The 27,756-nt window shown below is 41.8% G+C and overlaps 2 protein-coding genes across 5 annotated transcripts in view; one reads left to right on the forward strand and one right to left on the reverse strand.

Moving 5' to 3' along the window:
* The window catches only part of CAPN6 (calpain 6), a 113,981-nt gene extending 109,321 nt beyond the window's left edge, over positions 1–4,660 (forward strand). For both annotated transcript variants that reach the window (XM_087727666.1, XM_087727667.1), the window contains exon 14: positions 4,489–4,660. In XM_087727666.1, the coding sequence (XP_087583792.1) occupies positions 4,489–4,612 (124 nt within the window). In that variant the 3' untranslated portion in view covers positions 4,613–4,660. The remainder of the gene's footprint in view (positions 1–4,488) is intronic.
* Positions 1–27,756, reverse strand: part of PAK3 (p21 (RAC1) activated kinase 3) — a 131,406-nt gene that overhangs the window by 2,724 nt on the left and 100,926 nt on the right. For all 3 annotated transcript variants that reach the window (XM_087727670.1, XM_087727669.1, XM_087727671.1), the window contains 11 exons: positions 26,873–27,026; positions 23,689–23,726; positions 21,297–21,428; positions 19,795–19,957; positions 15,004–15,067; positions 10,722–10,770; positions 8,229–8,341; positions 7,688–7,805; positions 5,621–5,720; positions 2,519–2,715; positions 487–624 (listed from right to left, as the gene is read on the reverse strand). In XM_087727670.1, the coding sequence (XP_087583796.1) occupies positions 487–624; positions 2,519–2,715; positions 5,621–5,720; positions 7,688–7,805; positions 8,229–8,341; positions 10,722–10,770; positions 15,004–15,067; positions 19,795–19,957; positions 21,297–21,428; positions 23,689–23,726; positions 26,873–27,026 (1,266 nt within the window). The remainder of the gene's footprint in view (positions 1–486; positions 625–2,518; positions 2,716–5,620; positions 5,721–7,687; positions 7,806–8,228; positions 8,342–10,721; positions 10,771–15,003; positions 15,068–19,794; positions 19,958–21,296; positions 21,429–23,688; positions 23,727–26,872; positions 27,027–27,756) is intronic.

The raw sequence follows: 27,756 nt of genomic DNA on the forward strand, positions 1-27,756 counted from the left end.
TGGTGGAGGAGGAAGCGGAAAAACAGGGGCGACCAGCGAAGGGAGGGCAGGGGTAGATAGGGGAAAAAAATTCCTATCTTTTCCTGTGGGCATGGCTAGATGAAGGGGCATGTGACTGAGTGGGCATGAGTGATGTCACATTGGCCACACACACTCAGTCACATGGCCTCCCCACCAAGCCGTGCCCACCAAGCCAGTAGTGAAAATTTTTGAATCCCATCAATGTCCAGTTCCCATAGTTATCCAAATCACTCAGGGTGATTGACTTCCTCTGTCTGGGTCTCCACATAAAACCAATGATGCAAGGGCATGAAAAATCAGGATGGCTGTTGCAACCATGCACCTTGATTTTTAATCTTTCCCCCTTGGGTTGCCCTGATGTATCAAATATGAGTAACCATACAAGGGGGCAACATTTATGAGTAGCTTGGCCTGTCAGAGAGAATCTCCATAAGAGCTGTGCTTCGTCAAAAGATTAAGCTTTACCTGCAAGAGTTCTTTCGCAGACCCTCGCCTGTCAACATCCATCTCAAGGCAGCGGTTCAAAAAATCCCGGAAAACCACAGAAAGTCTTTCGGGATTCTGGAGTTCTGGTGTCCCGTTGGTAGCTATCAAATACAAGGCCTGAGAGATAAAATAACAAATTGAATCAATCCCGTGAAAGCAACTGTTCTACCTCCTCTTTTATTTAGACAGATGGTCAGATACGCCTCGTCACACTCATATTCTTCTCTTAGGTAAAGGTTCCCCTCACACATATGTGCTAGTAGTTGTTCCTGACTCTAGGGGGCGGTGCTCATCTCCATTTCAAAGCTGAAGAGCCAGTACTGTCTGAAGACGTCTCCGTGGTCATATGGCTGGCATGACTCAATGCCGAAAGCACACGGAACCCTGTTATCTTCCCACCAAAGGTGTTTCCTATTTTTCTACTTGCATTTTTTTTACCTGCTTTCAAACTGATAGGTTGGCAGGAGCTGGGACAAGTAACGGGAGCCCACTCCGTTACAGGGCACTAGGGATTCAAACCACTGAACTGCCGACCTTCTGATTGACAAGCTCAGCATCTTAGCCACTGATCCACCGCGTCCCTATTCTTCTTTTATAAACACATAAAAGTAAAAGGCAACTTATGGCCACAATTGGGACCAGAATTTCTGTGGCCAAGCCAGGATATTGTTAAGTGAGCTGCACCTGATTTTGTTACCTTCTTTGGCACTCTTTTTAAGTGAACCACGGCAGCGGTTAAGTCAGTCACATACTTGTTAAGTGAATCTGGCTTTACCTTCTTGACTTTGCTTGTTGGAAGCCGGCTGGTCAGGTCACAAATGGTGATCATGTGACCCAGGGATGCTGCAACTATTGTAAACACAAACCAGTTGCCACGCACCCACTTCTGAACATGGGACTGTGGAGATGCTGCAATGGTTTTAAATGCAGGGACTGGCCATAAGTCACTTTTTTCCAATGCTATTGTAACTTTGAATGGGTATTAAACCATGGCTGGTTTGAAAGTTGAGGACTACCTGTACAGCAGTAATGGTTTCTTCTTATCTTCGCTACTGGTTCAGAACCAGCAGCGCGCATGGCACTTCTGCGCATGCGCAGAGCATCTATGATGACGTCTGGGTGGGTGGGCAGAGCCTCCCACCACTGCTACTGGTTTGCCCGAACTGGGGTGAACTGGCAGAATATCACCTCTGCTATACAGTCAGTGTAATTTTGAGAAGGGCTCAAATGGGTGAACTTTACTTATCAGAACAAACCAAGTTTTTCTGCTTCAAAAGGGGGAAGAGGTTGTTTTGTCAGAGTTTTGACCAAAATATCCCTGTTTTGATCAATTTAATAATTGTTGAATAATATCTTCTGCAACAATAAAGGAGAGTTCCAGTAGTTATTGTGGAGTAATTTCATAACATGGCTTACCTGTGAAAGAGTTGACATCAATTTTGAAAGTCTAAAAGAGTTCTCTCTCCTTGTGCCCTTTGTACCCAAGAGAATCAAGGTGGGACAATCCTTAGTTTCTTTCTGACTAACTTCTCTCTATCTGAACTAAACTGGTATTTATATAACCCTGAAGAAGGAATGCATGGGCTGTTATGTCAGTATCCTTCTATAGTAGCTAGATGGCTAGAAATCACAGGTGGGTTGCTACCGGTTTGCACCGGTTCAGGCCAACCGGTAGTGGAAATTGCAACTGGGTCACTGAACTGGTAAATATATCAGGCTGGCCACGCCCCCGAACCAGTTCCTGGTCGCTCATGCCATTGCCGGCATGTTTTTTAGTCCTTTTTAAATGTTCTGCCCGCATGCAGAACAATTTATAGGCAACTGGGCGCACACACACAGTGAACTAGCAGTGACACTGGCAGCAACCCACCCCTGCTAGATATGCCTGTCCTACTTAGTCCATGAGTTGGCTGTGGACTGGTCTCCATCCAAATGTAAACTCCAGTGAATTCCATTACACTCTCAAGTTTTAGAAGGACTCAAACACAATAGTGTAGAATGTTGATCTTACCCTGAGAGGATTCTCATTAAGATATGGAGGTTCTCCTTCTACCATTTCTATTGCCATGATTCCTAAAGACCAAATGTCCACTTTGGGGCCATATGCTTTCCTTGTGACCACTTCAGGAGCCATCCAGTAAGGCGTCCCCACCATTGTACTCCGCTTGCTCTGTTCAGGAGTTATCTGGGCACAGAAGCCAAAATCAGCTGCAGGTAACAGAAAATAGAAATTATTATTGTAGAAACCATACCAATCACAGAATACAAAATAGTAGAGTTGGAAGGGACCTTGGAGGTCTTCTAGTCCAACCCTCTGTTCAAAGCAGGAGACCTTATACCAGAAGTGGTATTAAGCTGATTCTGACCAGTTCTGGAGAACTGGTAGTGGAAATTTTGAGTAGTTCAGAGAACCATTAAATACCACTTCTGACTGGGCTCGCACCCACCTATTCTCTGCTTCCCAAGTCCCACCTGATCGGGAGGAAATGGGGATTTTGCAGTATCCTTCCCCTGGAGTGGGGAGTGAATGGAGATTTTACAGGATCCACACCCACTAAGCCACATCACACTCACCAAGTCATGCCCACAGAGCCGGTAGTAAAAAAAAATTGAATCCCACCACTGCCCTATACCATTTCTGCAATTCAGCAGCTCAGTTTATTGTCTATGGAGCTTTTCCATCATCCAGGTCATTATAGTCCCAAAAGTGCTTTTTTTTCAAAAGGCAACTGGACTTTCTTAGTTTATTTGCTTTGGAAAAGCTTCTTGGAATGAGAAGCAAAACGTTTTTTAAAGGATATAAACCAAGAAAATCCAATTGCCTTTTGGAAGGAGCACTTTCCAGACAGTTCAGTCTACCGCTTCGGCCCTCCGCAAAAGTCCATTTTTTTTATATGGGCCCTTGGGAAAATTAATTGCCCAGCCCTGCCATAAGGTCTTGCATGATGCCTAAAATGCGGATGGTAACAAAGCCTTTGATTTTATAATTTATCAATTTAATTCCTTTAAGTAAGCATGGTTGTTTTATTTTTTTAATGCTTCAGAAATGAACTGAAAGTATTGTAAGTGTGACTGTATTACATTTAGTAAAATAAATATCCTTTTGGCACTAATCTCTATCGATACAGATACACTCATGTGTGTATCATTTTACCTATTGCCCGGCCTTTAAAATGGAGTTTAACTGCACCCTTAATTGTCTTAGGTTTCTTGGGTTGATTCCAATATTCCAACTCTCCCTTTGTGTCATGTTTAGTGATCCATTAAGCTTTGGAGATCAGGGCTACCAGGCCTTAATTAATTCTTTTACAGCTATGTGATCTACTCTAATAATTGATTTCAGGATGGATAAAACGGTGCAAAACAACGATTAAACTAAATAAGAAGTACAACAGGAAACATCAAGCAATATTAAATTAAGCTAGTCAATGAAATCCAAATGATTGAGTGAATCATCAGGTCTTCAAATCTATAGTAATAATATCCAGATGGCTGAAAGCAGGAAAGGCGGTCCCCATAATTCAGAGTGCCAGGCTATAATGGGCAGAAAGAATAGTATAGCCTTTATTGTCATTGTACATTATGTATAAGGTAAAGGTAAAGGTTCCCCTCGCACATATGTGCTAGTTGTTCCCGACTCTAGGGGGCAGTGCTCATCTCCATTTCAAAGTTTCTTCATTGTTGATCACCCATTTACAAGAATCTTGCCAGACTCTCTGAATTCCTGTGGGAATGGCAGATACAGACCTAAGCAGAATCGGTAGTGATGGGAGGCTCCGCCCACCTTCCCAGACGTCATCAAGGATGCTCTGTGCATGCGCGGAAGGTTATATGCATACACAGAAGTGCCTTGTGCACATGTGTTCCCGGTTGCAAACCAGTAGCAAAGATGATAGCATTTCATGCCTGGACATAAGGGTTTGACCTCAAATGTTTCCTCCTCTGAACTGACGCTTAGCTTCTTTTGACCTTCTCTACTAGGGCCTCCTCTACTTCGATCAGTGGTTCCACCACGGGGAAGGAAGGAAGCATATTCAAACTTCCAAGACTTATATCAGCCCTTCAAGGTAGACCAAGATCAGGAAACCCAAGTTATGAACACTAAAAATATTTTTTATTGTATGGTTATAATAAAAGAGACTCCCAAGCCTGAGTCTGCTTCCTTCTGCTCTCTCTTTATCTTCATGAGAACTAACGAGGGTCTTGTCTGAGAGACTTTCTCACGTTACTGCTCTGTCCCAGACTCCAATTTCTTTTATCTGACCATTGCAACTCTTCCTCTTCTTCCTCAAGATTATTCCTTTGGCCCACTACATAGATTTACAAAATGCACAATGATAGACAATCTCTTTGTTCTGACCTAGGCTTCTTCCCAAGAGCATAAACCAAACACCTAGTCCTGACAAAAAACATATTTTTATTAATTTATTGTAAATTCTGCTCATTCACATCCAGCAAAGTCTTTCAAGGGAGGATTTACAGTCACACAACTTATCTGGTTTGGAGAGCTGCCAGGCCCATATCTGCAGAACTTGGCAAGGAACCTCGGAGAGCCACGAACCAATTAAGCAAATTAATTGTCTCCTGCAAACTCCACTCCCCTTTCAGTCTTCTTTCATTTCCTCTGGGAAGGGCTATTCATCATCCACCTGTGGCCTTACTCCCAAGTCGGCTCCTGTTCTTTAGTTGTTCCCGTCGTCTGGCAACTCTGATCATGCGCACACTGGAAACGCGATTTAGCTGTTCATCTGCCTCACTGATGTCTGACTCTGAAGGCAGTTGATAACTGACATACGGCCCTGGCCCACTTTCTGCCTCCGACACAGAGCCCTCATCAGAGCCTTCCCCAGGAATGGGCCATGTTCCTCCCCAACCTTCTCACAGTCTGAATCTGCTGCCAGCTCCATTGGTTGGCCACAACACTCTTAAGCAATTGATAATATCCCTACAAACATGACGAGATAAATTTAGCCAAATTTCTGTTTTATGCTGTAATTTAATTGTAGACAAAAAATGATTTGTGGAAGGAGATTTTTTTTACCACCTTCTTCTCAGAGAAAGCAATAGCTGTCAAGGTAGGACAGACAGGACAACAAGCAGAGAAGGTACTTACTGAGTTTCACAGATCCATCCATCCCAAGAAGTATGTTGTCACTCTTGATGTCTCTATGGATCACTTGGTTTGAATGTAAGAAGTCTAATGCTTGCAGGCACTAACAACAGCAATAGTAACACAAGAACATATTTTAAAGAGGGAAAAGTAGAATTAAAGAGCAATCTTCTGACACACAGGAGAGGCAGGAAGGGGTACTACTTTCAAAAGAATGATGAGTTGTGGATTACAATGGGGAGTGAACAGGTTCTGCCTAAGAATATACTTCAACTTTGTCTTAGGATCATTAACTTTCTTTTTCCTATCAGATGGAAAGTTACTTTCAAAATACTGGTCAACCACCACACTAGTGGTGGGTTCCAGATCCCCACGCAGCCAGCACACTGCACATGGGGCTGGGCATCCTAGTCGTGCGTGCACGCTGCGCATGCCACCCCCTACGACACCCAACTGTTTGGCGGTGGTTGCACAAGCGCCGCACACTCTGCACATATGCGCAATTGGTGGGACGTGTTATAAATAGCTATGGAACGCGGCCGTCCGGGTGAGCCAAATGAGCCACCATACCGGTATGGTGGCCACTGCTCCCGGCTACTACCAGTATGACCGTAACAGCCCGGAACCCACCACTGCCCTATATTCATTAATCACATAGTTTCCTTAAAGTAACCTTAATGAGCATCTAGACTGGATACAATCACATATCACAAATAGTGCATGTCAAGACTGACTCAAACTTTCACATATATTCCACTTTGCTTGCTGACAAAGAATTTGGGGGGGGGGTTGATTGGAATGCAAGGGTGGGGAGAATGGTCTCAAGCATTATTGATTCCAGGGAGACATAACTCCCTTCCTCAATGGCACCCAGAGCTGAGGCCATAGCAGTGGTCAGAGGGTTCTCAAAACAAAATGAACAGAAGTGATTGGTGGACATAATGGACATAATGTGGGTAGCCTATGGGGAAAGGGGGAATGAATGATGCGTGCTTTTGTGTGGGAAGCCCAGAGCTGGTTTCTCTTCTTCTGTGCCAATATATTCAGTAAAGTTCATACTCTTGGTAAAATAAGGTCCCAGGAGTTTCTTTTTCTGGATTCACCAACTGGACAGTTGACAGTACAACTGTGAGAAATTATGATTATATATTGACCTGATTAATTGCACTGCCTTGGAATTGGAATTGGAATTGATTTTGGAATTGATTTTATTTGTAGGCCGCCCTTTTCCCTGAGGGGACTCAGGGCGGCTCACAGAAACCAGGGAAAGGGGAATACAATACAATACAATACTAAGACAACAACACATAATAAAATAATACGCAACATGCATACAACATTCGGGCGGGGTAATGGTCCTTATCCCCAGGCCTGACGGGCGAGCCAGTTCTTCAAGGCTGTGCGGAAGGCCTGGACGGTGGTGAGGGTACGGATCTCTACGGGGAGCTCGTTCCAAAGGGTCGGGGCCGCTACTGAGAAGGCCCTCCTCCTTGTGGTTGCCAGCCGACATTGGCTGGCCGATGGGATGCGGAGGAGGCCCAACCTATGAGATCTTATAGGCCGTAGGGAGGTAATTGGCAGAAGGCGGTCTCTCAAGTATCCAGATCCACTGCCATGTAGGGCTTTATGGGTGGTCACTAGCACCTTGAAGCGCATCCGGAGCACCTTGAAGCGCATGCCTTGACAGTGATACCCTGTTTCCCTGAAAATAAGACCTCCCCAGATAATAAGCCCAATTGGACTTTTGAGTGCATGCACTAAAATAAATCCTCCCCCCAAAATAAGCCCTCCCTGAAAATACTGCAACACAGCAGCAGCCATGAGGTGACCACACTCACCACCTCCTAAACCTCCAAAATAATAAGATCTCCCCGAAAATAAGGCCAAGCGCTTATTCGGGGGTCAAAAGAAAATAGGACCCTGGCTTATTTTCAGGGAAACACAGTAGCACACTAGAACAGAAATGGTTTCCTACTTTTGTAAGTCATGGAATTATTGTTTAAAAAGGGAAGACTTACTTTATCATAAAGATATCCACTATTATATTTTTTTCAGCACAGTATCTCTTACCTCCCTGCAGACAGCAGCAATTTGTCCTTCATCCATGCACGTTTCTGTAACCACATCTGTCAAGGAACCCCCAGCCAAATACTCCATTACAACCCAGAGTTCATCTCCAACAAGGTAACTGAAAAATGTAAAAAAAAAAAAAAAAAAGGATGCATTCGCACAATTACAGGTCAGTATTTTGCAGGAAACCATCCCAAACTTAAGGAATTTCAGGATAGGATTCTCTTGAAAGAGATTTACAATAATGTTGCACTATTATTATATTAATAAAGGTGCTTCCTAATCAACAAGTAGGTTTCTTACCAATGGTGGTATTCAGCCGGTTCGGACCAGTTCAGGCGAACCGGTAGTGGCAACCTGCAAGTGGGGATGTCCAACTGCCCCGGAGCTCTGCCGTCGTATTTAGCTACATTTTCTAAGCTGTGTGCAAGCCACATGCATAAGCAAAGCTTAGTTGCTCACAGTTTCTGTGTAAAGCTCAGAGTTTTGATGCGCGGCGAACCGGTGGTGAAATTATGTGAAACCCACCTCTGTTACTTACCTATCTAAATAGTTCACAATGTTGGAATTCTTATTTTCCCTCATGACCAGAATTTCATTGATTATTAATTCCTTTTTGGGTTGTTGTTGCAGATTCATCTGCTTTATTGCCACCTGGAATCATATTATCCCAAAATAAGAGGGAGGGGACAAGAAAAACCATACAATTATTGTGTAATAAATGCTCCGTAGGAAAGGGCTGGCAGATTAAGGCAATGGCAACATTTAAAAATTGTATTTAAGCCACTTTGCATGCAATATCAATCTGTTAACGAACTGGGGGCTCCTCTCCCTGATTGTTTTCTAGCTAGCATCCCTTACCTCCTTTCCCCAAGGTCATTCTCATAATCCATTGCAGACATTGAAGTTAATGTATGAGAATATAATTCTCATGTTGTGCTGCTTAGAGTAAATAGTTAGTTTAGGAATTAAGAACCATCCCCTTAAGGGATTGCTTTCTGGGAAATTTAGTTTTATGCCACATGGTCACACCTGTGTTTCTGATTGGCCACTGTGTCAGACTTCTGATTGGCTCTGGGGCAAACTTGCTATGTGTAGACTAGCGGGCCTTTTTGAATTCTAGCCCTACCGGGAGCTGCTTGTTCCCTCAAAATGGGGACAAACTACCTCCTTTCACCTACATGAACAGACTTTGTGCACCTCAGAAGAATTTCTTCAGTGACTGTGAGTTGTTGTTTTGAGAATGCCTGACAAATAAAAGTAATCTCCATGATACCCTTTGCGTGGAGTTTATCTGTCACTGCCAAGCAGTGTGCCGCTTGAAACAGAACACAGGTACAGAAGTTAATCGTTATGAACTGTATCCTAACACCTTTTCTTTTCAGTTTGGATCATTCTGACCCAATTGTGAGAAAAGCATAAATACAGGTAGTCCTTGACTTACAGCAGTTCGTTTGGTAATCATGTGATCAAAATTCAGGTGCTTGGCAACTGGTTCATATTGATCACCACTGCAGTATCCCAGGGTCATGTGATCACTTTCTGTGACCTTCTAACAAGCAAAGTCAATGAGGCAGCTAGATTTACTTAACAACCAGGTAAGTATCTTATTAACTGCAGTGATTCACTTAACAACTGTAGCAAGAAGGGTCATAAAATGGGGCAAAAACCACTTAACAAATGTCTTATTTAACAACAGAAATTTGGCCCTCAATTGTGGTTGTAAGCCAAGGACTTCCTGTATTGAGATGGTAACTCAGTCTAAACCAAGCTAGAGGTAGTTCAAAGTCATTTCCTGCTTTGATCAATCAACACGTGGATCGTCCTTCGGTCAATATAAATGATGGCACGTTATCTCACATACGGATGTTACATGTCATTGAGAAGCTTTAAAAAAAATCTTTGACCCACCATTGATTTTTTTTCTTTGTTCTAATTAATAGGGTCAACTGACCTCCATGGACATTTATATAGAAAATCTCAGGTCTTTACAAAGATCTTTCTTTAATTGATATCTACAGACATCTTTGGAAATCAAAGGTTTTATCCAACTGTTAAAAATTAATGATGGGACCCTTAAGTAGGAAATGTTTCAGCAAGGCCGGGATAGAAAGGTGAGTGTTGCATTAATTAACACAGCAGCTGTATTTTAACACCTGCTTCTCCAGCCATTTAATTTAGAAGCTGGACTATATCGCCCACTGAGAGTATGAGACCACATACTAAACTATAGAAATCATACAATGCAGCAAATTGCCTCCCCACCCCCTGCCCTGTACTTTCTGATACAACCAATCCACAACATTCAACAAATCTTCATGTAGTTCTTTTGGCTTTTCAACCTTTTTCTTAAATCTACCAGAATGAGTTCTATGAGAGTTGCTGGAACTTGGCTCCTAATGTACAGTATATCATGTAGCAGATAATATTCTATTCTCTTCCCTTTCCAGATCTTCTTCTCCTATGACTTGCTATACTGTTTTCATTGAAGAGAATGCTGTTTTTTTTAAGTTTGTACTAAATAAGGTATGATATTCCTTCTCATCCTTGAAGTTGCAAGTCAGAACGGTAGGTATCCCTATCCTGAATTGCTTGAATGGATTTTAACAATCTACCAGGTGTTAATAGACTTGTGTATATTGGCATGGCACCTGAGGAAGGAAGGAAGGAAAGAAGGAAAGAAAGAAAGAAAGAAAGAAGGAAGGAAGGAAGGAAGGAAGGAGGGAAGGAAGGAAGGAAGTAAGTCCTGGCCAGTCAAACTGAGGTTATAAGTTGCAACTGAATGGTTGCATTGCATACAACATTCTTCACCTGGCTATTGAATTAAATCATTTCCTGAATTTGTTCTTTGTCACTATAAGACTTCATCTCATTTAGGACATAAGCAGAACATCTATATGCAAATCATGAACTGCATCAAGTTAGTGGTCTAAACAGGGAGAATCTTTAGATGATCATATTTCCACCCAGAAAAGAAACAAGTCCTCCGTGTTTAAAAGCAAAATAACCTTGAAACAAATGACATCACACTCACCTCCTGCCCTGTAGCAATGTCTATTGCTGTATAAACAGTACCTGAAGCCCTGAGGAAAAATGAAAAGAGGAATCAAAATGGGACGCATCAGCCAGAGAACAAAAATAACTTAATAATAATAACCTGAAAAAGGTCAACAAGCTTCCTATTGTAACGTGATTATGAGGGTCACATCTATCCTAGCATCTCTACATTGAATGGAGATGTTTAAAGAATCTGAATCCTCTTCTGTAGGGTCCTTAGTGATCTCCAAGTGTGGTGATTTCCTTGCAGACATTTCCTTGCCAAACTAGGTAACGTCATCAGTGCTAGAAGCTCTGAATTCTCTTCCCTTCAGCCTGTTCTCTCCCAGTTAAACTTTTTGTCAGCGTTTGTTGCAGAAAAATCAAATCCAGAAAGCCCACACAGATAACTGATTCAGCTGGATTCATTAACTTCTTTATATACATAATAGCAGATGAATAAATGTACAATGCCAATAGTAGATTCTTTCAATGTGGCAGAAGTTACAAGAAGAACACAAGCAGGAGAGAACAGTTCGTTTCAGAGTTCAGAGCAGACAGAGGAGTTTCTGTTTCGATTCTCAGCACAGACTCAGGTCTGTTTAAGCTCCCATTGGCTGACTTAGTTGCTATGCCTATTCATTGGCTGACCTTCTTACCCTGTCTTTCCCTGTCTTGAATATTCTAACACTTTTTCCTCCTACAAGAAATCAAGATAGGAGATTGTTTCCCAAGCTTTCACTGGATAGAGAATTCTGGCAGTTGAAGTTCCCACACCTTAAAAATTGCCAAGGTTGAGAAACACTGAGATAGAATGTCAACCACTTCTTCTCTACAGGCTGGGATGGCTGTGTTAAAATTGGAAATCATCTGGAGACTGATCATACTGCACCCCAAACAGTCACATGACTTTCCCCAGGGATTTCATGGAGTTGTTAAGTACAGGAGAGAGAGAAATGACCTCCGTGGCATACCACATGTTAAAAACTCTCACCACTATACGATCACAGACTCAAAGCATTCATTGAAGAAGGAATGGAGGCATTGCTCACAATGCCTTCAATCCCCAAGCCTTGTAGGTGATCCAGTAAGATAACATGGTGTCAAAGAGCTTCTACAGGATCAGGAGGAGGCACTACCCACCTACCAGAAGCCAGCTGGGAAGGTTGCAAATAGCAATCACAAGCCCCAGAATGCTGCAACCATGCTGGTTGCCAAGAGCCTGCATTTGGATCATGTGATTGTGGGAATGCTGTGATGATTATAGCAACAGCACTACCACTTAGACTTACATACCACTTCACAGTGCTTTACAGCCCTAAGTGGTTTACAGAATCAGCATATTGCCCCCCCCCCCCAAAAGTCTGAATCCTCATTTTAGCGTACTTGGAAGGACGGAAGTCTGAGTCAACCCTGAGAAGGTGAGAATCGAACTGCCAAACAGCTGGCAGCGAAACTGATAATACATCAGTTTTTTCAGTGCTGTTGTAACTTGAAATGGTTGCCGAATGAATGGTTATATCAATTGAGCATTATTCGCTCCCTCTCTCTCTCTCTCTCTCTTTCTCTCTCTCTCCCTCCCTCTGTGTGTGTGTGTGTGTGGTGTGTGTGAAACTCCTATATGTAAATAATGTTATATTACAAAACAGTAATAGGGTGATTAAAATAAATAACACACACACAGAAAGAAAGAAAATGGAAAATACTCTGAGCCTGAGGAAAAAATATATAAGAACTTTTCAATACCAATACAATATCAATACAATATGACCCCAATGTAATACCTGTATGTGCATATATATGCTATTGCCTTGATTGTTTTTCCTTGTGTAATTAAAAAAATAAAGTGTCTGAGATGGAGCCCATTGCAAATTTCACCCAACAACAGAGAGAAGGAAGACAGATGGTGAATGTATATATTTCTAGTTTTCTAATTTGTATTATATGTGTTAACAAATCCCACTGAGGGGCAATTTCAGATTAGGGTTGTGCTCCAGTATTTATTTAAAGAACCGTATGCTACTTCAGAAAACCCAAAGCTGTTTTGCAAGGAAATTCTGTGCAATCCATGGGTGATCTCGTCCCCAATTCTTTTGCCTGATCTCATTCCACAGACGTAAAAATACAATAATAGTAGCGGCTGCAAGAGGTATCTGCTTTGCTCAACCCCAACACAACCCCAGAGTAACTGGAATTATTAAGTGCAATTAAATCTAGCAGTCTCTATGTTCAGAGGTGGGTTCCTACCGGGTGGGCCAAGTAAGTAGCAACTTGGTCTGCCACGCCCCGAACCAGTTCTATTGCCGCCGGCGCCATCTTGCTTTTAGGTTCTGTGCATACACAGAACAATCTTCATATGCAGAAATGTAACTTTTTTCCTTTTCTAACGTTATGCACATGCACAGACCTTTTTAGGTGCAAATGCGCACACACACGGGAAAAAAATTTTGCACGCCAAACTGTCAGTAATGCCAATAGCAACCCACCACTGTCTGTGTTCATACAGATGGATCATTTCCACTGCTTTTTAATCATTCTGCACTCAACTTAGTCTTTCAGTCGAATACACTGTTTTCACCGGCAGGGAATGTTTCATTTTAATATAAATGCAAATGGAAATGGGATTTGGGGTGACTGTTTAATCCAATTTGTTTACATAAAAAAATTAATTCAGTGTATTCAATGCTGTCAGGGCAGAACCACTGCTCCTGAACTTAGAAGAGTCTGATTTGTATATTTTATTTAGAAAAGCCTGTTTACATCCAGGCTGAGCCTCTTGGGGGACTGGGAAAAAAAAGAGATTTACTGGCAAAGAAAGGGCCTTTCGAGATTGATTTGCACCTACAATTCCCAGTTATTCCATGTGGATAAATGTTATCCACTACTGCTTCTTCAATGTGATTTCCCTTTTGTCAATGGAAATAATGTCAATTAGATAGTGGCACGTTATTAGATATTTGTCACGTTATTCCATGTGGAATTGTCTGAGGTGAGTTATACCGCGGTGAGTTGGCTGCATCCCATAGGTCAGTGACGTGCAGTGAGGTTTATGGCTGGTGAGGCAATGACACAATTTTTTTTAGACTTGTGGACTTCAACTCCCAGAATTCCACAGCCAGGCATGCTCAGTTCCGATTTAAAGTGACAGCATTTGTTTTTCTCCTTTGCGAAATAAGTTTCCTTTTTTCTTTTTCTTCTCCCTTCCCCTCCTTCCTCCCTCCCTCCCTCCCCCATCTCTCAAACACACACACACAAACACACACAAAGTTGGATTGGAGGGAGTCAGGCAGACCATAGGAGGGGGCAGGAAGCCAATCAAAGAGCCATACTGGAGCACACACACTTTCCCCCAGCCCCGGAAGGATCCAGCCCAGCTTCACTGATTACAGGTTTGAAAAGACAATGTGGCTCTGCCTGCAATCAAACTACACTTGGGGAGGGAGAGCACTTCCCTCCAGCCTTTGCCCAAAGCCCCGCACCAGGAGGATGAAGTTTGAATTCCTCCCCCTCACTCCAACCCACACATACCTTTTCCAGCTGTTTCAGAGAGGATTTCAACTCTGCTCTTGCCTGCCATCATGAAAAGAAAAAAATGTAAAAGGAAAAAGGCAAGAGCTGAGGTCAGGCTGAGCTAGTTGCTGCCAGAGTCACCGTGGATCACTCTGCTTAACTGCTTAAAAAAGCCTCTAAAAAGTGCCCTCTACAGCAGGAGAATGATGTGCCTCATCTACATCAGGAATTTTTCGGCTTTTAACCCTTGCTTAACTCTGCTCGAGTGATCATAAAAAGCCTAAAGTCAGACTAGATGAGGCACGTCGTTCTCCTGCCTCTTCCTGTAGAGGGTGCTTTTTAGAGGCTTTTTTAAACAGTTAAGCACTAAGCAGAGTCATCCAGGGTGACTCTGGCAGCAACTAGCTCAGCCTTTTTCCTTTTACATTTTTTTTTCTTTTCATGATGGCAGTGGTGAGGCTCTGCCTCCCTTGCCTCCCCTGACTGCACGTCATAGCCATAGGTATATTCTCTTAATAATGAACTTATTAATATTATTATGAAATATCCTTTTAAAATATTTCCTGATTTTGTAAACCCTTTTGGAAGAGGGTTTAAGTCTATCTATGTCAAAGTAAATACTTAGTAGTAATTTGGTTCTGGGGCCAAACTAATTTTTGGGTGGTACACACAGCCTTCAGATTGTACATCTGTATACCAGGTGATACATGATGGTCCATGTTGAAGAAAACCTGGTGATAAAAAGGAAACCAGAAAAAAGGAGTACTAACCCTTGGCCAATTTTTTCAAACCGTGTATATTTCTTCTTCGGGTCTCCAACACTCACAATACTTCCTAAAATAAACAAGAAAAATAGACCTTGGTTAAAACATACATTAAAAGGCCAAGACAAAAGATAGTATACAATTCCCAAATAATTTTGGAAAAAAGATATTGTCAGAAATTCTTAGTCTGGAGAACAGTAAGAATTAAATATTCAGATGAGATTCAGGAAGCAAAAGAAAACAGATCAGTTGTAAAAAGAAAACTAAAAAAGGTGGCAATGTCACCCAATAGTTTAAAATGGCAAAATGTTTATTTAAGTGCCACCATTCAAATTTTGGAAAAAAAAAATTAAAACCACACAATGCTTCAGTTTCAAAAACTATACCTTTGGAATCAAAATTAGTACAGTACAGTCTTAGATAAATAACACTTTCTATACCCTTTGTTAAAAAAAACCTAAATTGTGTAATTTATATAGATTGTTCATTCTTCTCTGGCTGATGGGTTAATATAACAAAAACATTTTACACAAAGTGCAAATCAAACTTGCTATTCCAAATTCTTTCTATGCTGGGTATTTTCCCTATCAACCTGGTATATAAATAGTTTCAGATGTGATGCATAATGTGCTTCTCCCTAAATTTCCAAAGAACCACTGCTTCTCCTTCAAATAAAAAAAGCCTATAAAATCTAATGAATTCACAAAATCTCTTGACATTTGTGCACTCCTACAAGATCTGGCAAGTTGAACCTATCATTACATTTTACATTTTTGCTTAAGAGCTTATGTGATTTTGGCAATGTGAACAATTCCAGTATTTTCATAGAACAGCTTGTGAAATATTGAAGAATAAGTGTTATATATAGGTGTTTGAAGGGACGTGGTGGCTCAGTGACTAAGATGCTGAGCTTGCTAATCAGAAAGGTGAGCAGTTCGGCAGTTTGAATCCCTAGTGTTGCATAATGGAGTGAGCTCCCATTACTTGTCCCAGCTTCTGTCAGCCTAGCAGTTCAAAAGCATGTAAAAATGCAAGTAGAAAAATAGGGACCACTTTGGTGGGAAGGTAACAGCATTCCGTGAGCCTTTGGTGTTTAATCATGCCAGCCACATGACCACAGAGACGTCTTCAGACAGCACTCCGGTTTTGAAATGGAGATGAATACCACCCCCTAAAGTCGAGAACGACTAGCACATATGTGTGAGGGGAACCTTTACCTTTATAGGTGTTTAGGAAAATTTTGGGATTGAGAGGAACATTCTTGGCAGAAATTTGCAGACTTAGAAAAAACTAAAATACTTAAAATTAATTGAGAAGCAACAGTAATTATGATGGCATTATGATAAGCATAGTCCTATAATAAATTCAGTTGAGAATTGGAAAAATCTGCTTCCTGGTTATACGAAAGACTGAAATAAAGGAAGATTGTGTAATGGATTGGGTCTATTTCAAAAAGGACTTTAAAAAAACTGATGTTTGACCTATATATACACAATCTTTCAATGATTTATTTAAAGGATAATGGCCATCATGTCTTGTACTGCATGTCTGTCTGTCTGTCTATCATCCATCCATCATCTGTCTATCTGTCTCAATCTATCATCCATCCATCCATCCATCCACCCATCCATCCATCTATCTATCTAGCAATCATCATCTATCTTCTATCAATCATCCATCCATCATCTGTCTGTCTGTCTATCATCCCTCCATCCATCCATCCCTCCATCATCTATCTATCTATCTATCTATCTATCTATCTATCTATCTATCTATCTATCTATCTACTATCTGTCTGTCTGTCTGTCTGTCTGTCTGTCTATCTTATCACCTATCTACCTACCTACCTACTTACCTACCTACCTACCGGCCTGGCAAAGGGGGGGGGAGGAGACAATTCTGCATGAGTGGCCGGCAGTTCCATTTGCATAAGTGGTGGGCACACATGCTCGGCACTCACACAAATGGAGTGTGCATGCACATGCTTGCATGCCACTCATGCAATTGGAGAAGTGCGCACGTGCATGAGCTCACCCATCGTTTCCACAGCAGATTCCAAATGGCTCACACCCAGTAATGGCCTGGGGGTTGGGGACCCCTGACCTAAATGAACCTTTTTTTTTATTTCTGTATTTATTTTTTCTTTAAGGATTATTAATGGTTTAAAACCTTAATTGTCCTTCTGCAAAACAGGGCTCCTTCAGGAAAAAGATATATCTAAAAATAATTGCTATTACTACTACTACTACTACTACTACTACTACTACTACTACTACTACTACTAGAATCATCAATAATTCCATTATGATTGTCTTTCTATCCAAGGACATCCAACATAATTCAGACATAAGAAGACTAAGCACTTAGTCTTATATACCCCTTCACGGTACTTTACAGCCCTCTCTAAGCAGTTTACAGAGTTAGCCTCTTGCCCCCAACAATCTGGGTCCTCATTTTACCCACCTCGGAAGGACGGAAGGCTGAGTCAACCTTGAGTCGGTGAGATTTGAACTGCCAAACTGCAAGTAGCAGTCAGCTGAAGTAGCCTGCAGTACTGCACTCTAACCACTGTGCTACATCGCTCTTAGGCATCAACCCAAATCAGTTTAGGTGCCAGGATACAACAAAAGAGACTGAGAATTGATTCCAGACAAATCAGCAAGTGCGAATTTAGAAGCTTGGCATCACATCCAATGTTCCAACCCACCAGATCTTCCAAAAAGTATTTTCTGTCTTCCCTACAGCAGCTGAAATACTGAACCATCTTTTTTTAGGGAAGTTAGAAGGGTCAGCTTCTCATCCTTTTGCCATTTAGTTAATTGCATATCCAGTGCATACACCATGTGCAGCAGGGCTTTGGGTAGACAATGCAATTCAATCAGGTAAGGTTCGTTCAAACTTGTTTTGTTCATCTATTTTTTTCCTTCTATAAGCACACAGATATGCACACACATACAGATGGAGAGAGAGACAGAGAGAGACAGATATACACAGAGAGAGAGAGAGAGAGGGAGACATACACACACACAGAGAGAGAGAGATAGACAGAGAGACACAGAGAGAGAGACAAAGAGAGACAGAGAGAGAGAAAGAGAGAGAGAGAGAGAGAGAGAGAGAGAAAGAAAGAAAGAAAGAAAGAAAGAAAGAAAGAAAGAAAGAAAGAAAGAAAGAAAGAAAGGAGAGAGCCTAGTAAGAATATATCAAAATTTCGGAATCAAAATTTCAATAGCAAGTAATTTAATTCAAGACCAAAATGTTTATTATATACTGTATACCTTGGTGTATCATTTTCCTTCATCCCTTCCAGTAACTAATAATGATAGAATATCCTCCTCCTTTTTATATCCAGTACTCTAAGGTATTAAATAACAATCCAATTATCTTAAATTAGATAAACATCAGTCTATTGAAATAACACAATGTATCAAGATTTATATTAACACAATAAAAAGGGCAGGAGGTGCATGATGGGTCCCTTTTCTTTTATGGGTTATTACCAGCAATGATCATTTGTGAGTCATTATCTGACATGATTGCAGAAAAGAATTAACAATGAATTTGAGGAGAAATAGACTCTCATGACACCTTTATAAAGATGGGTAGAAGAAAACCATGGAGATACCAGAAAATGTCGCTAACAAAGGAAGGAGGTGTAGCCTAGATTTTTGTTTTTAATCTTAATTCATTCTTAATTCTTTTCATAATTAGCCAGAGAGACGTGTAGTTATCCAGGCTTCAGAAGCGTGACAGAAATTTCAAGCAAGTTTTCCATCTCCAATTCAAAGTTGGCTCAAAGGAAAACCTTTGAGCATGGTAATCAAGTGCCTATTACATTATTAAAGGAAGAGAAATGAAAGTCGGCAATAATCAAGGAAGCAAAATGTCTTTAGAGATTCAGGACAGCGAATCAGATCAAACTGGGCTTTATTAATAACGCTGCTGAGCCATAAATGTTTTGCTTCACAATATTGCAGCAAAATGGCCTTTTTACTAACTAGCATATGAGTTGTTCTTATTTTCTAGATTTCTTATTTTTCTATTGTCTGGCATATGGCTTTAATTTTCTATTTATATTATACACCACACAGAGTTGGCTGGAATGGAATTGGAATGGAAGTTAGTTAGTTAATTTTGGCCAGTCAAACTGAGGTTATAAGTTCCAACTGAATGGTTGCATTGCATACAGCATTCTTCACCTGGCTAATAAATTAAATCATTTCCTGAATTCATGCAATGGTTTGAGCCACAAACTCCCTGAAGAGCATGGATTTGCAAAATTATAAATCGCTTAACCAAAAGTAAAAAAGAGTCCCTCCAGATTTTACTCCGCTAGTTGTTACTGGCATTAGAGGGTGGTGCTCGTCTCTGTTTCAACGTCATTGAGCCAGTATTGTCCATAGACATTTTCACAGTCCTGGGGCCAGTATGATGTCAGGGAGCAGTGTTACCTTCCCACCAAAGTGGTACCTATTTATCTACTTGCATTTGTATGCTTTCGAACTCTTAGGTTAGCAACAACTAAGGCAAGAACAAGAGCTCACCCATTGTGTGGTGCTCGGGTCTCAAACCTGCAGTGTCTTAACCGTTGAGCTACTGTGCCTGATCCTTATTATATTATGTGAGAAATGCAGCTGGTTGACCCTAGCCTGATGCTGTGTATCATGTCATGACAATGTAACTTCTCACTGTAATTAGAAGATCTTAAAATACTCATGGTTGTTCTCATTTCTGTCATTTTCCTAACTCCGTTATGTGATTTTGTCAGCAAATGACTACTAAAGAAAAATAAATGCTCACTTAATTTCTCTAGAATCTCTTCGTCGGTCATCTTGGATTTCTTCCGTTGCCGATCTGTGTTTCTATACAAAGTGCTTGTGTTTGAATTTTCAGGCTGGGGGACTGTTGACTCTTTCACTGAGGCTGGTGAAGCAACAGGCTCTATCACTGAACGTGTGTAAATCTGAAACAAAGAAACAAAGAGCTGAGATTGGTGGACCCCCAAACAAATCCTTAGTGAATTGTCTTGCAGATGAGAACCAGTTGTCTTCTGCCCTTCCACAAATACTCCATTCCTTTCCAAAGATTTAATTTGGGCGAGCATGGAATGGATTTCAAGACTTCTAAGATGCTTTTCCATTTGTGACCAAAGGCCGGAGCAAGAGGTCCTCTCCATCTTTTCATGCACTTACAAAATGTTGGCACTGTTGTGGTCCACCGGCGGCCTATGGAGCTGACAGCAGAGTCAGACAGTGAGGAGGTTGGGGAGGAACATGGGTGAGGCCTGGAGTCTGGGGAAGGCTCGGACGAGGGCTCTGCGTTGGAGGCAGAGAGGGGGCGAGGGCCATCTGGCAGTTATGTGCTGCCTCCGGAGCCTCTAGAGTCGGACAATAGTGAGGCAGAGGAACAGGGGGAGCCCATTCCCAGTGCACACATGCGCAGAGCTGCCAGAAGGCAAGAACAGTTAAAACAAAAGGGATGACTTGGGAGTAAGGCTTGGAGATGATTGGCCCTTCCCATAAGATATAAAAGAGGAGCAAACAGACACGAGCCTTTACAGGAAGCAACTTTGTTCATTCTGGTTGGTTTAAACTCTGAAGCTCCGTTTTGACTCTCTGCTCCATTTGGCCTTGCAAAACTAATTGGCAATTAGGTCTTTGGTAGTGTTTCAAGGGAGATAAAAGCCCTATCCCAAAAGATTGTGGCAGACTTCTGTCAGACTCTTCACAGACTATTTATGACTCATTACCGGCTGTGAATAAACATAATTCACAGCCTTTTAAATAAAAAGAGGGGTTTGGGGACTGTGTTTTTTTTTACTGTCTCAGGGTGCCTAGGTCAGAACAGGCATTGTCATATCAAAGATTGCCAAGTCTTGGGTCAACAGATTAATTTCAGGGGATGGATACAAACCATTCTTTATCCCAAAAAATATCTTGACATCATCAATAAGTGTGGGCTCTTTGCTGTATTATGGATTGTCTCCCTCTGAACTGGGCCTTGTGCTAGGAAGGGAATTTCTGCATTTAGCTGCTTCAAATCTATTTTTTGTATGAAGTAATCCTGGTTCTCAGAAACACTCTTAAAAATGAAATCTGTGCTTTAAAAAAGGTAACTCAACTAAGTCAGAAACCTGGAGAATAACACACTACCCTTCCCATCAAGCTATATAAGCGAAAAACCTGGAGAAAGCAAAGATTATATATTTTTTTAAAAAAAAAACCTAAATTCTGCTGCTTTTTCCTTCCTGGCCTCCTTCAGCATTCAGCAGTCCTGCTGTGATGGCAACCAAAAGAGCTTACTGATTTAGTATGTTCTGGGCGTGGGGCAATCACAGGGGGTGGTTCATTGTCATCCTCCTCCTCTTCATCTTCTTCATCCTCTTCTTCTGAAACTGGGGGAGCCAATGGCGGCTCCGAAGCTGTTTTCGTGCTCTGAAGATAAGAATTGCAGAAACCGATGAAGCTTCATCCCATCTCAGTTCAGTTACAAGACTAAGCACCCTATCTCTTTAACTTCTCCTATCTTGATGTTTCCACCACCCATCAATTCCATGTCTCTGCTGTTGAGATTACAGGAAGTGATTCTCAATTATGGCAACTTGAAGATATGTGGACTTCAACTTCCAGAATTCCGGAGCCAGCATACTGGCTGGGGAATTCTGGAGAGTTGAACTCCAGCATCTTCAAGTTGCTATGGTTGAGAAACACTGATATATTTTAAAACAAATGTAGTGCACCAATTGATTGTTAGATAGTTCTATGCCATTTGTATTATGCCATCTTGTATTATGCTATCTACACAGTGTGGCACAAAGTATAGATGGGTTTATTTTAACATGGAATTCTTTTGAACCCTGGCTTATAACACTGTAAAACTACAGCCTGTAGAAATGTTGAGAAATGGGAATCCCAAATGATAAGATTATTATTGCAAGTGAAAGTAGATAACATGTGCAGATTGGCAGGGATGGGAGAGGTGTTTAGAGGTACAGCTTTCCATATGATATTTTTATTCAGAGTTTTCCTATCCTGAGAATTTCTAGGTGTTCAGGAAGAGATTGGACAACCATGTGTCTTACTTAATGGTATAAGATCTCCTGCTCAAAGTTGGATTAGAAGACCTCCAGGATTCCTTCCAACACTATTATTCTATATTATTTTATAGCAATAGTTAAGCTGGCTGAGTATGTTGTGGTCTGTTGATGGCCTGCAGCAGCAGAGTCAGACAGTGAGGAGGTTGGGGAGGAACATGGGCCAGTCCTGGAGTCTGGGGAAGGCACAGACGAGGGCTCTGCATTGGAGGCAGAGAGGGGGCCAAGGCCATCTGGTAGTTATGTGCTGCCTCCGGAGACTCCGGAGTCTGACATCAGCAAGGCAGAGGAACAGTGGGAGCCTGAACAATTAAGAAAAAAGGGGCAACTCAGGAGTAAGGCTTGGAAATGATTGGCTCCTCCCCTAAGACATAAAAGAGGAGCAAATGGATGTGAGCCTTTGCAGGAAGCAATTAGTTCATCTAGTCAGTTCAAGCTTTTAGAAGTCTTGTTTGACTCTGTGCTCCATTTGGCCTTGTAAAACTAATTGGCAATTAGGTCTCTGACAGCATTTTTTTTTTTTTTTTTTTTTTGATTAGAATTAGAATTAGAATTGATTTTATTTGTAGGCCGCCCTTTTCCCTGAGGGGACATTTCAAGGGAGATAAAGGTGGGTACTTATCAACATTACCCTGAAAGACTATGGCAACTCGTCCGACAGATGTCTACTCTACTCAAGTAGACATCTGTCGGACTCTTAATAGACTGTTTAACAAGCCTTGTGGGCTGTGAATGATCATAATTCACAGCCATATAAATAAAAGAGGGTTTGGGGGACTAAGATTTTGATTTATGCTTTCTCAGGAAACCTAGATCACAACAGGGTAATTCTGGGAGTTGAAGTCCATATATAGAATATAGAATAACAGGATTGGAAAGGGTTTTTAGAGGTCACGTCCCTTATACAGAAGCAAGAATCATGTAAATTTTAATCAAAATTTAAACACAAGAATTAAAGTAAGCTACCAAATCTTGGAAATTGTGATTGGAACCTTCAGCTCCAATTTATTAGAGAGTTCATTAAGGCTGAAAGTTTCTTAGAATATTTTGAATTTGTTCATCCCATGCCATTTACCACTAACAAATTCATCTCCCACCTGTTGACTTTCTATCTTGAGTTTTATTTCTTTCTCAGCCTCTCTCATGCTGGAACACACCTGGTTTGGAGAAATCTACATTTCGTTGTACCTATCAATATTTAAAACGTAGCCATGTTGGAAAAAATTCCCATCTGCAGAAGCATTTGTGCTCTGTAGACGTGTCTATTTCACAGAAGCTTTGCAATATGACTCTCTTATCTGCCGCCACAGTAGAGTCTTTGTTGTCTAGTTGGCAGGGCAAAATTAAGTCATGCAACATGAAAAATGTCCCCTGATCAGTCATTTAGCATTAAAAGCAGGACCACTTGCATGTAATGTAAAATTAGTGTGGACTGCATTAAATATATTGGTAGATTCTCTTGCTAATGTGCATTCTACTCATTTAAAGAAAGGTTTTCATGAAAGGGATCGTTTTTACCCCCGTATACAGCAAATTAAGCCAGAAAACAAAGGAAATTCCAGAACATAGAAATTCATTAGCAACCTAGAGAGGGTACTTACCGAGGGATGGGCTGCAATATAGCCATGGGCACTTTTATCTGCAATGGGCAAAAGAAAATCTATGATGGTTTGGTAAATCACAAATGGTTATTAGAAAAGAAGAGGGAAGAGCATCTCAGGCTTCAGGGTCTACCTGGATCAGTGATGGCGAACCTTTTTCTTATGCCAAAATTGTCACTTTATTGCGTACATGTGTCCACACCAATTCAATCCTTCCCGCCCACCTCCGCATGTGCACGTGACTCCCCCCCCTGTGCATGTGTGCACAATGCCTCCCCAAGCCACGGAGGCTTTCCTGAAGCCTGGGGAGGGCGAAAATGACCTCCCCCAGTCCCCCCGGAGGCCCTCCGGAAGCCAGAAACTGATCATTTCCCAACTTCCGGTTGGCCTGTTGGAGCCATTTTTCACCCTCCCGAGGCTTCAGGAAAACCTCCGGAGGCTGAAGAGGGTGAAAAGCAGGCCCAATGGGCCAACCAGACGTTCAGGAACAAATGTCTGGTTGGCCTGTTGGGCCTGTTTTTCGCCCTTCCCAGCCTCAGGAGGGTGAAAACAGCCTCCCACTGTCCTCCAGAAGGCCAAAAATAAGCTAACAAATGCCTGCATGCGTGCTGCAGCTGATGGCTGGTGCGCCAGCAAATATGGATCCACTTGCCACCTGTGGCACACATGCCTTAGGTTCACCATCATGGGCCTAGATGGTGAAGGTTGATTCTGCCACAAAATTATGTATCATGGAAAGCTTTTTGTTCAGTGGACCAGCTTATCAATTAAATCTTCTTTCACCAGATTTTATTTCATTGGCTATCCCACTTACAATCTTCCTTGTTTCCATCAAGATAGTACTATCTATCCCAAAGGGTGTCCAACCTTGGCAACTTTAAGACTTGTGGACTTCAACTCCCAGATTCCTCAGCCAGGTCTTAAAGTTGCCTAAGTTGGACACTCCTGGTTTATCCTCTGAGCTTCTCCAATCTTCCTTATTCTCCATATTTGCTATTTTTATTTCCTCCTCCCAGATATAAATAGCAAATATGGAGAATCATAGGTGGGTGGGGGAGATATATCTATTTTTATCTCCCTTCCCCCACATTATATTTTTTTATCCCACTGTCCACAATTTGAACTTCTCCCAAAGACATTGCTAGGGACAAGATTGTGCAGTCTATAGTTCCCAACCACATGGCATCTTCATCCCCACATTCCAGAGCTTCCCATCACCAACCCATCTTCTTGAGGTTGGCCTGATGTCTACTCTCCCCCCTTCCCTTCTTTTTATTTGATCGTGCTTCTTGTCTGTCATCTTTTCTTTAACTGTTTCTTCTTCGTCTATCAGAGGTGGGTTGTTCCTGGCATTACTGCCATTTCAGTGCGTGCAAAAAATTTGCCCCGCACGCGTGCGCGTTTGCATAAAAATAGTTCTGCACATGGGCAAAACATTTTTAAAAAGAAAAAAAAATTGTGCAATTACAATTGTTCTGCACACGTGCAGCATCGAAAATCAAGATGGCAGCCCTGTAGGAGAACCAGTTCGGGGCCATGGCAGGCCTGGGTTGCTGCCGATTCCAGCAACTCAGGCCGCCAAACCACTACTGGTTCGGCCGAACTGGTCCACCTCTGCTTTCCATACTGTTAAAATGTGTTGCATAAATTCTAATCCAGAAGCGCACACAGCTAACTGATGCATCTGGATTCATTAACTTCTTTATATACATAAGAATAGATGAATAAATGTACAATACCAGCAGGTGGTTCTTCCAAGTAAACACAAGGCAGGAGAGTTACAGGCAAACACAAGCAGTTAGTTTCATTTCAGCAGACAAGCTCAGACAGACTGCTAGTTTACTTCTCAGAGCAGTAGACTGCTTCAGTTTTGTTTCTCCTAACAATGAGGACAAGTAACCAGTGGAACAACTTGCCTTCAGAAGTTGTGGATGCTCCATCACTGGAGGTTTTTAAGAAGTGACTGGACACTCACTTGTCTGAAATGGTATAGGGTCTCCTGCTTGAGCAGGAACTGGACTAGAAGACCTCCAAGGTCCATTCCAACTCTATTCTCATTGATTGATCCCCATTTTTGACCTTCTCAGCTGGCTTCCGACAAGCAAAGTCAATCAGGGAAGCCAGATTTGCTTAACCACAGTGTATTGACTTAACATCTACCTGGATTCTCTTAACAACCTTGGCAGAAAAGGTCATAAAAGTGACTCACTTAACAAGCGCCCTGCTTAGCAATGGAAATTCTGACTCCAATTGTGCTCATAATGGTTTGGGTTTCCTAGCATAATATGTGAATGCAGCTAGCCCATCTCTAAACTATAGTTATCTGTCCTCAAGTCAGTGTTGACTCCTAGTGACTAGATAGATAGATATTCTTCATGATAGCCTCTCTTCAATGGTCAAAGTTTTTGTATCAATATGGACATCCAAGTGGAAACTTTTCTTCTCACTCGTGATCAGTGGTGAAATGGATTTTGTTTGCTACTGGTTCTGTGGGCATGGCTTGGTGGTGGTGGTGGTCATGTGACTGGATGGGCGTGGCCAACTTTTTTTCACTTTTTAAAGCATTGTTTTCCTGCCAGTTCGGGCGAATAGTTAGAAAAAAATACTTTAAAAAGTGACAAAAAATGGTTCCAATGATTGTGCAGAGCAGTTTTGAGCCGCGCGATCGTCAGACCCTCTTTATTTCACTTTTTAAAACATTTTTACTAACTAATCTCCAGAACCGGTAGTAAAAAAATGCTTTAAATTTTTTTTTGAAAAGTTCAGATGATCACGCGCCACAGCTGAGTGTCACAGAACCTCCCCCCCCCCCCTTTTAAAGCTTTTTTTTTAAAGCAAACTTTGGGCAAACTTTAGCATTTTTTGCCACAGGTTCTGTGGGCGTGGCTTGGTGATAGTGGGTCATGTGACTGGGTGGGCATGGCCAACTTTTTTCACTTTTTAAAGCATTGTTTTCCTGCCGGTTCGGGTGAATAGGTAGGGAAAAAAATGCTTTAAAAAGTTTTTTAAAAAAGGGTTCAGACGATCGCGTAGCACAGCTGAATGTCACAGAATCTCTTTTTTTCACTTTTTAAAGCTTGTTTTTAACTACTGCTTCGGGCGAACCTTACCATTTTTTGCTACTGGTTCTAGAGAAGCGGTAGCATTTTACCCCTGCTCATGATGGCACATGACCTTTGCTTACCTCCTGATGTAAAACTCATATATTTCTGATTGTTGACCGTCTCTTTGGAATCGTAGAATTTGAGAACGTCCAGAACAGCTTGTGGGTTTTTCTTCTGCTCCAGTTTGGTAATGTTGGAAGTCTGTAATAGCCTGGCCCACTGCTCAGGAATGCCCTGCAAAAGCCCAACAAGACAGATGAGGCCTCAAAGAGGATTCTGCCCAAGCTCAGGCAGATGTTCTGCTAAAAACAGTTCCTTAAACAAGAAGCCCAGGTTACCTGTAAGCCTGTAAGCCGTTAAAGCTAGACAGTTTACAGCAGCTGCAATCATTCTCTCATCCTCTCTTAAAACAAAGAGCTAATACCTGGATCCAATTTAAAAAAAACAAAAAACAAAGAAATTTATGATTGTGGCAAGAAAAGAAAAGTGCATGAAATTCATCCTGAAATCAATTATGGCAGGAAAATGGAACTAACTCCCTGTGATTCAGGGTTGACGTACGCCCCCTCTTGACTAATTTAGAGGTAAACACAGCGGGCTTTAGGAACCTTACACTGGATATTTGATGCAGAGCTTTAAAAAGATGCTTTCCTCAAACAGTAAGAGCAGATCCAATCGGTGTAGGAAATGCCTCCTGGCTGGAGGCATAGCAGATACCTGCTGGGGTAGGAAGCACCTCCTGGCTTGGACTTCAGGGACCATATCATAGATGTGAAAGGAGACACATCCACTGGTGGGATTCAATTTTTTTTACTATCAGTTCTGTGGGCGTGGCATGGCTTGGTGGGCGTGGCAGGGGAAGGATACTGTAAGATCTCCATTCCCACCCACTCCAGGGGAAGGATACTGCAAAATCCCCATTCCCTCCCAATCAGCTGGGACTCAAGAGGCAGAGAATAGATGG

Source organism: Thamnophis sirtalis, unplaced genomic scaffold, assembly GCF_051295495.1.
Source record: "Thamnophis sirtalis isolate CommonGarterSnake01/CBP01778 unplaced genomic scaffold, rThaSir2_p1.2 scaffold_13, whole genome shotgun sequence".
Taxonomy (NCBI): Eukaryota; Metazoa; Chordata; class Lepidosauria; order Squamata; family Natricidae; genus Thamnophis; species Thamnophis sirtalis.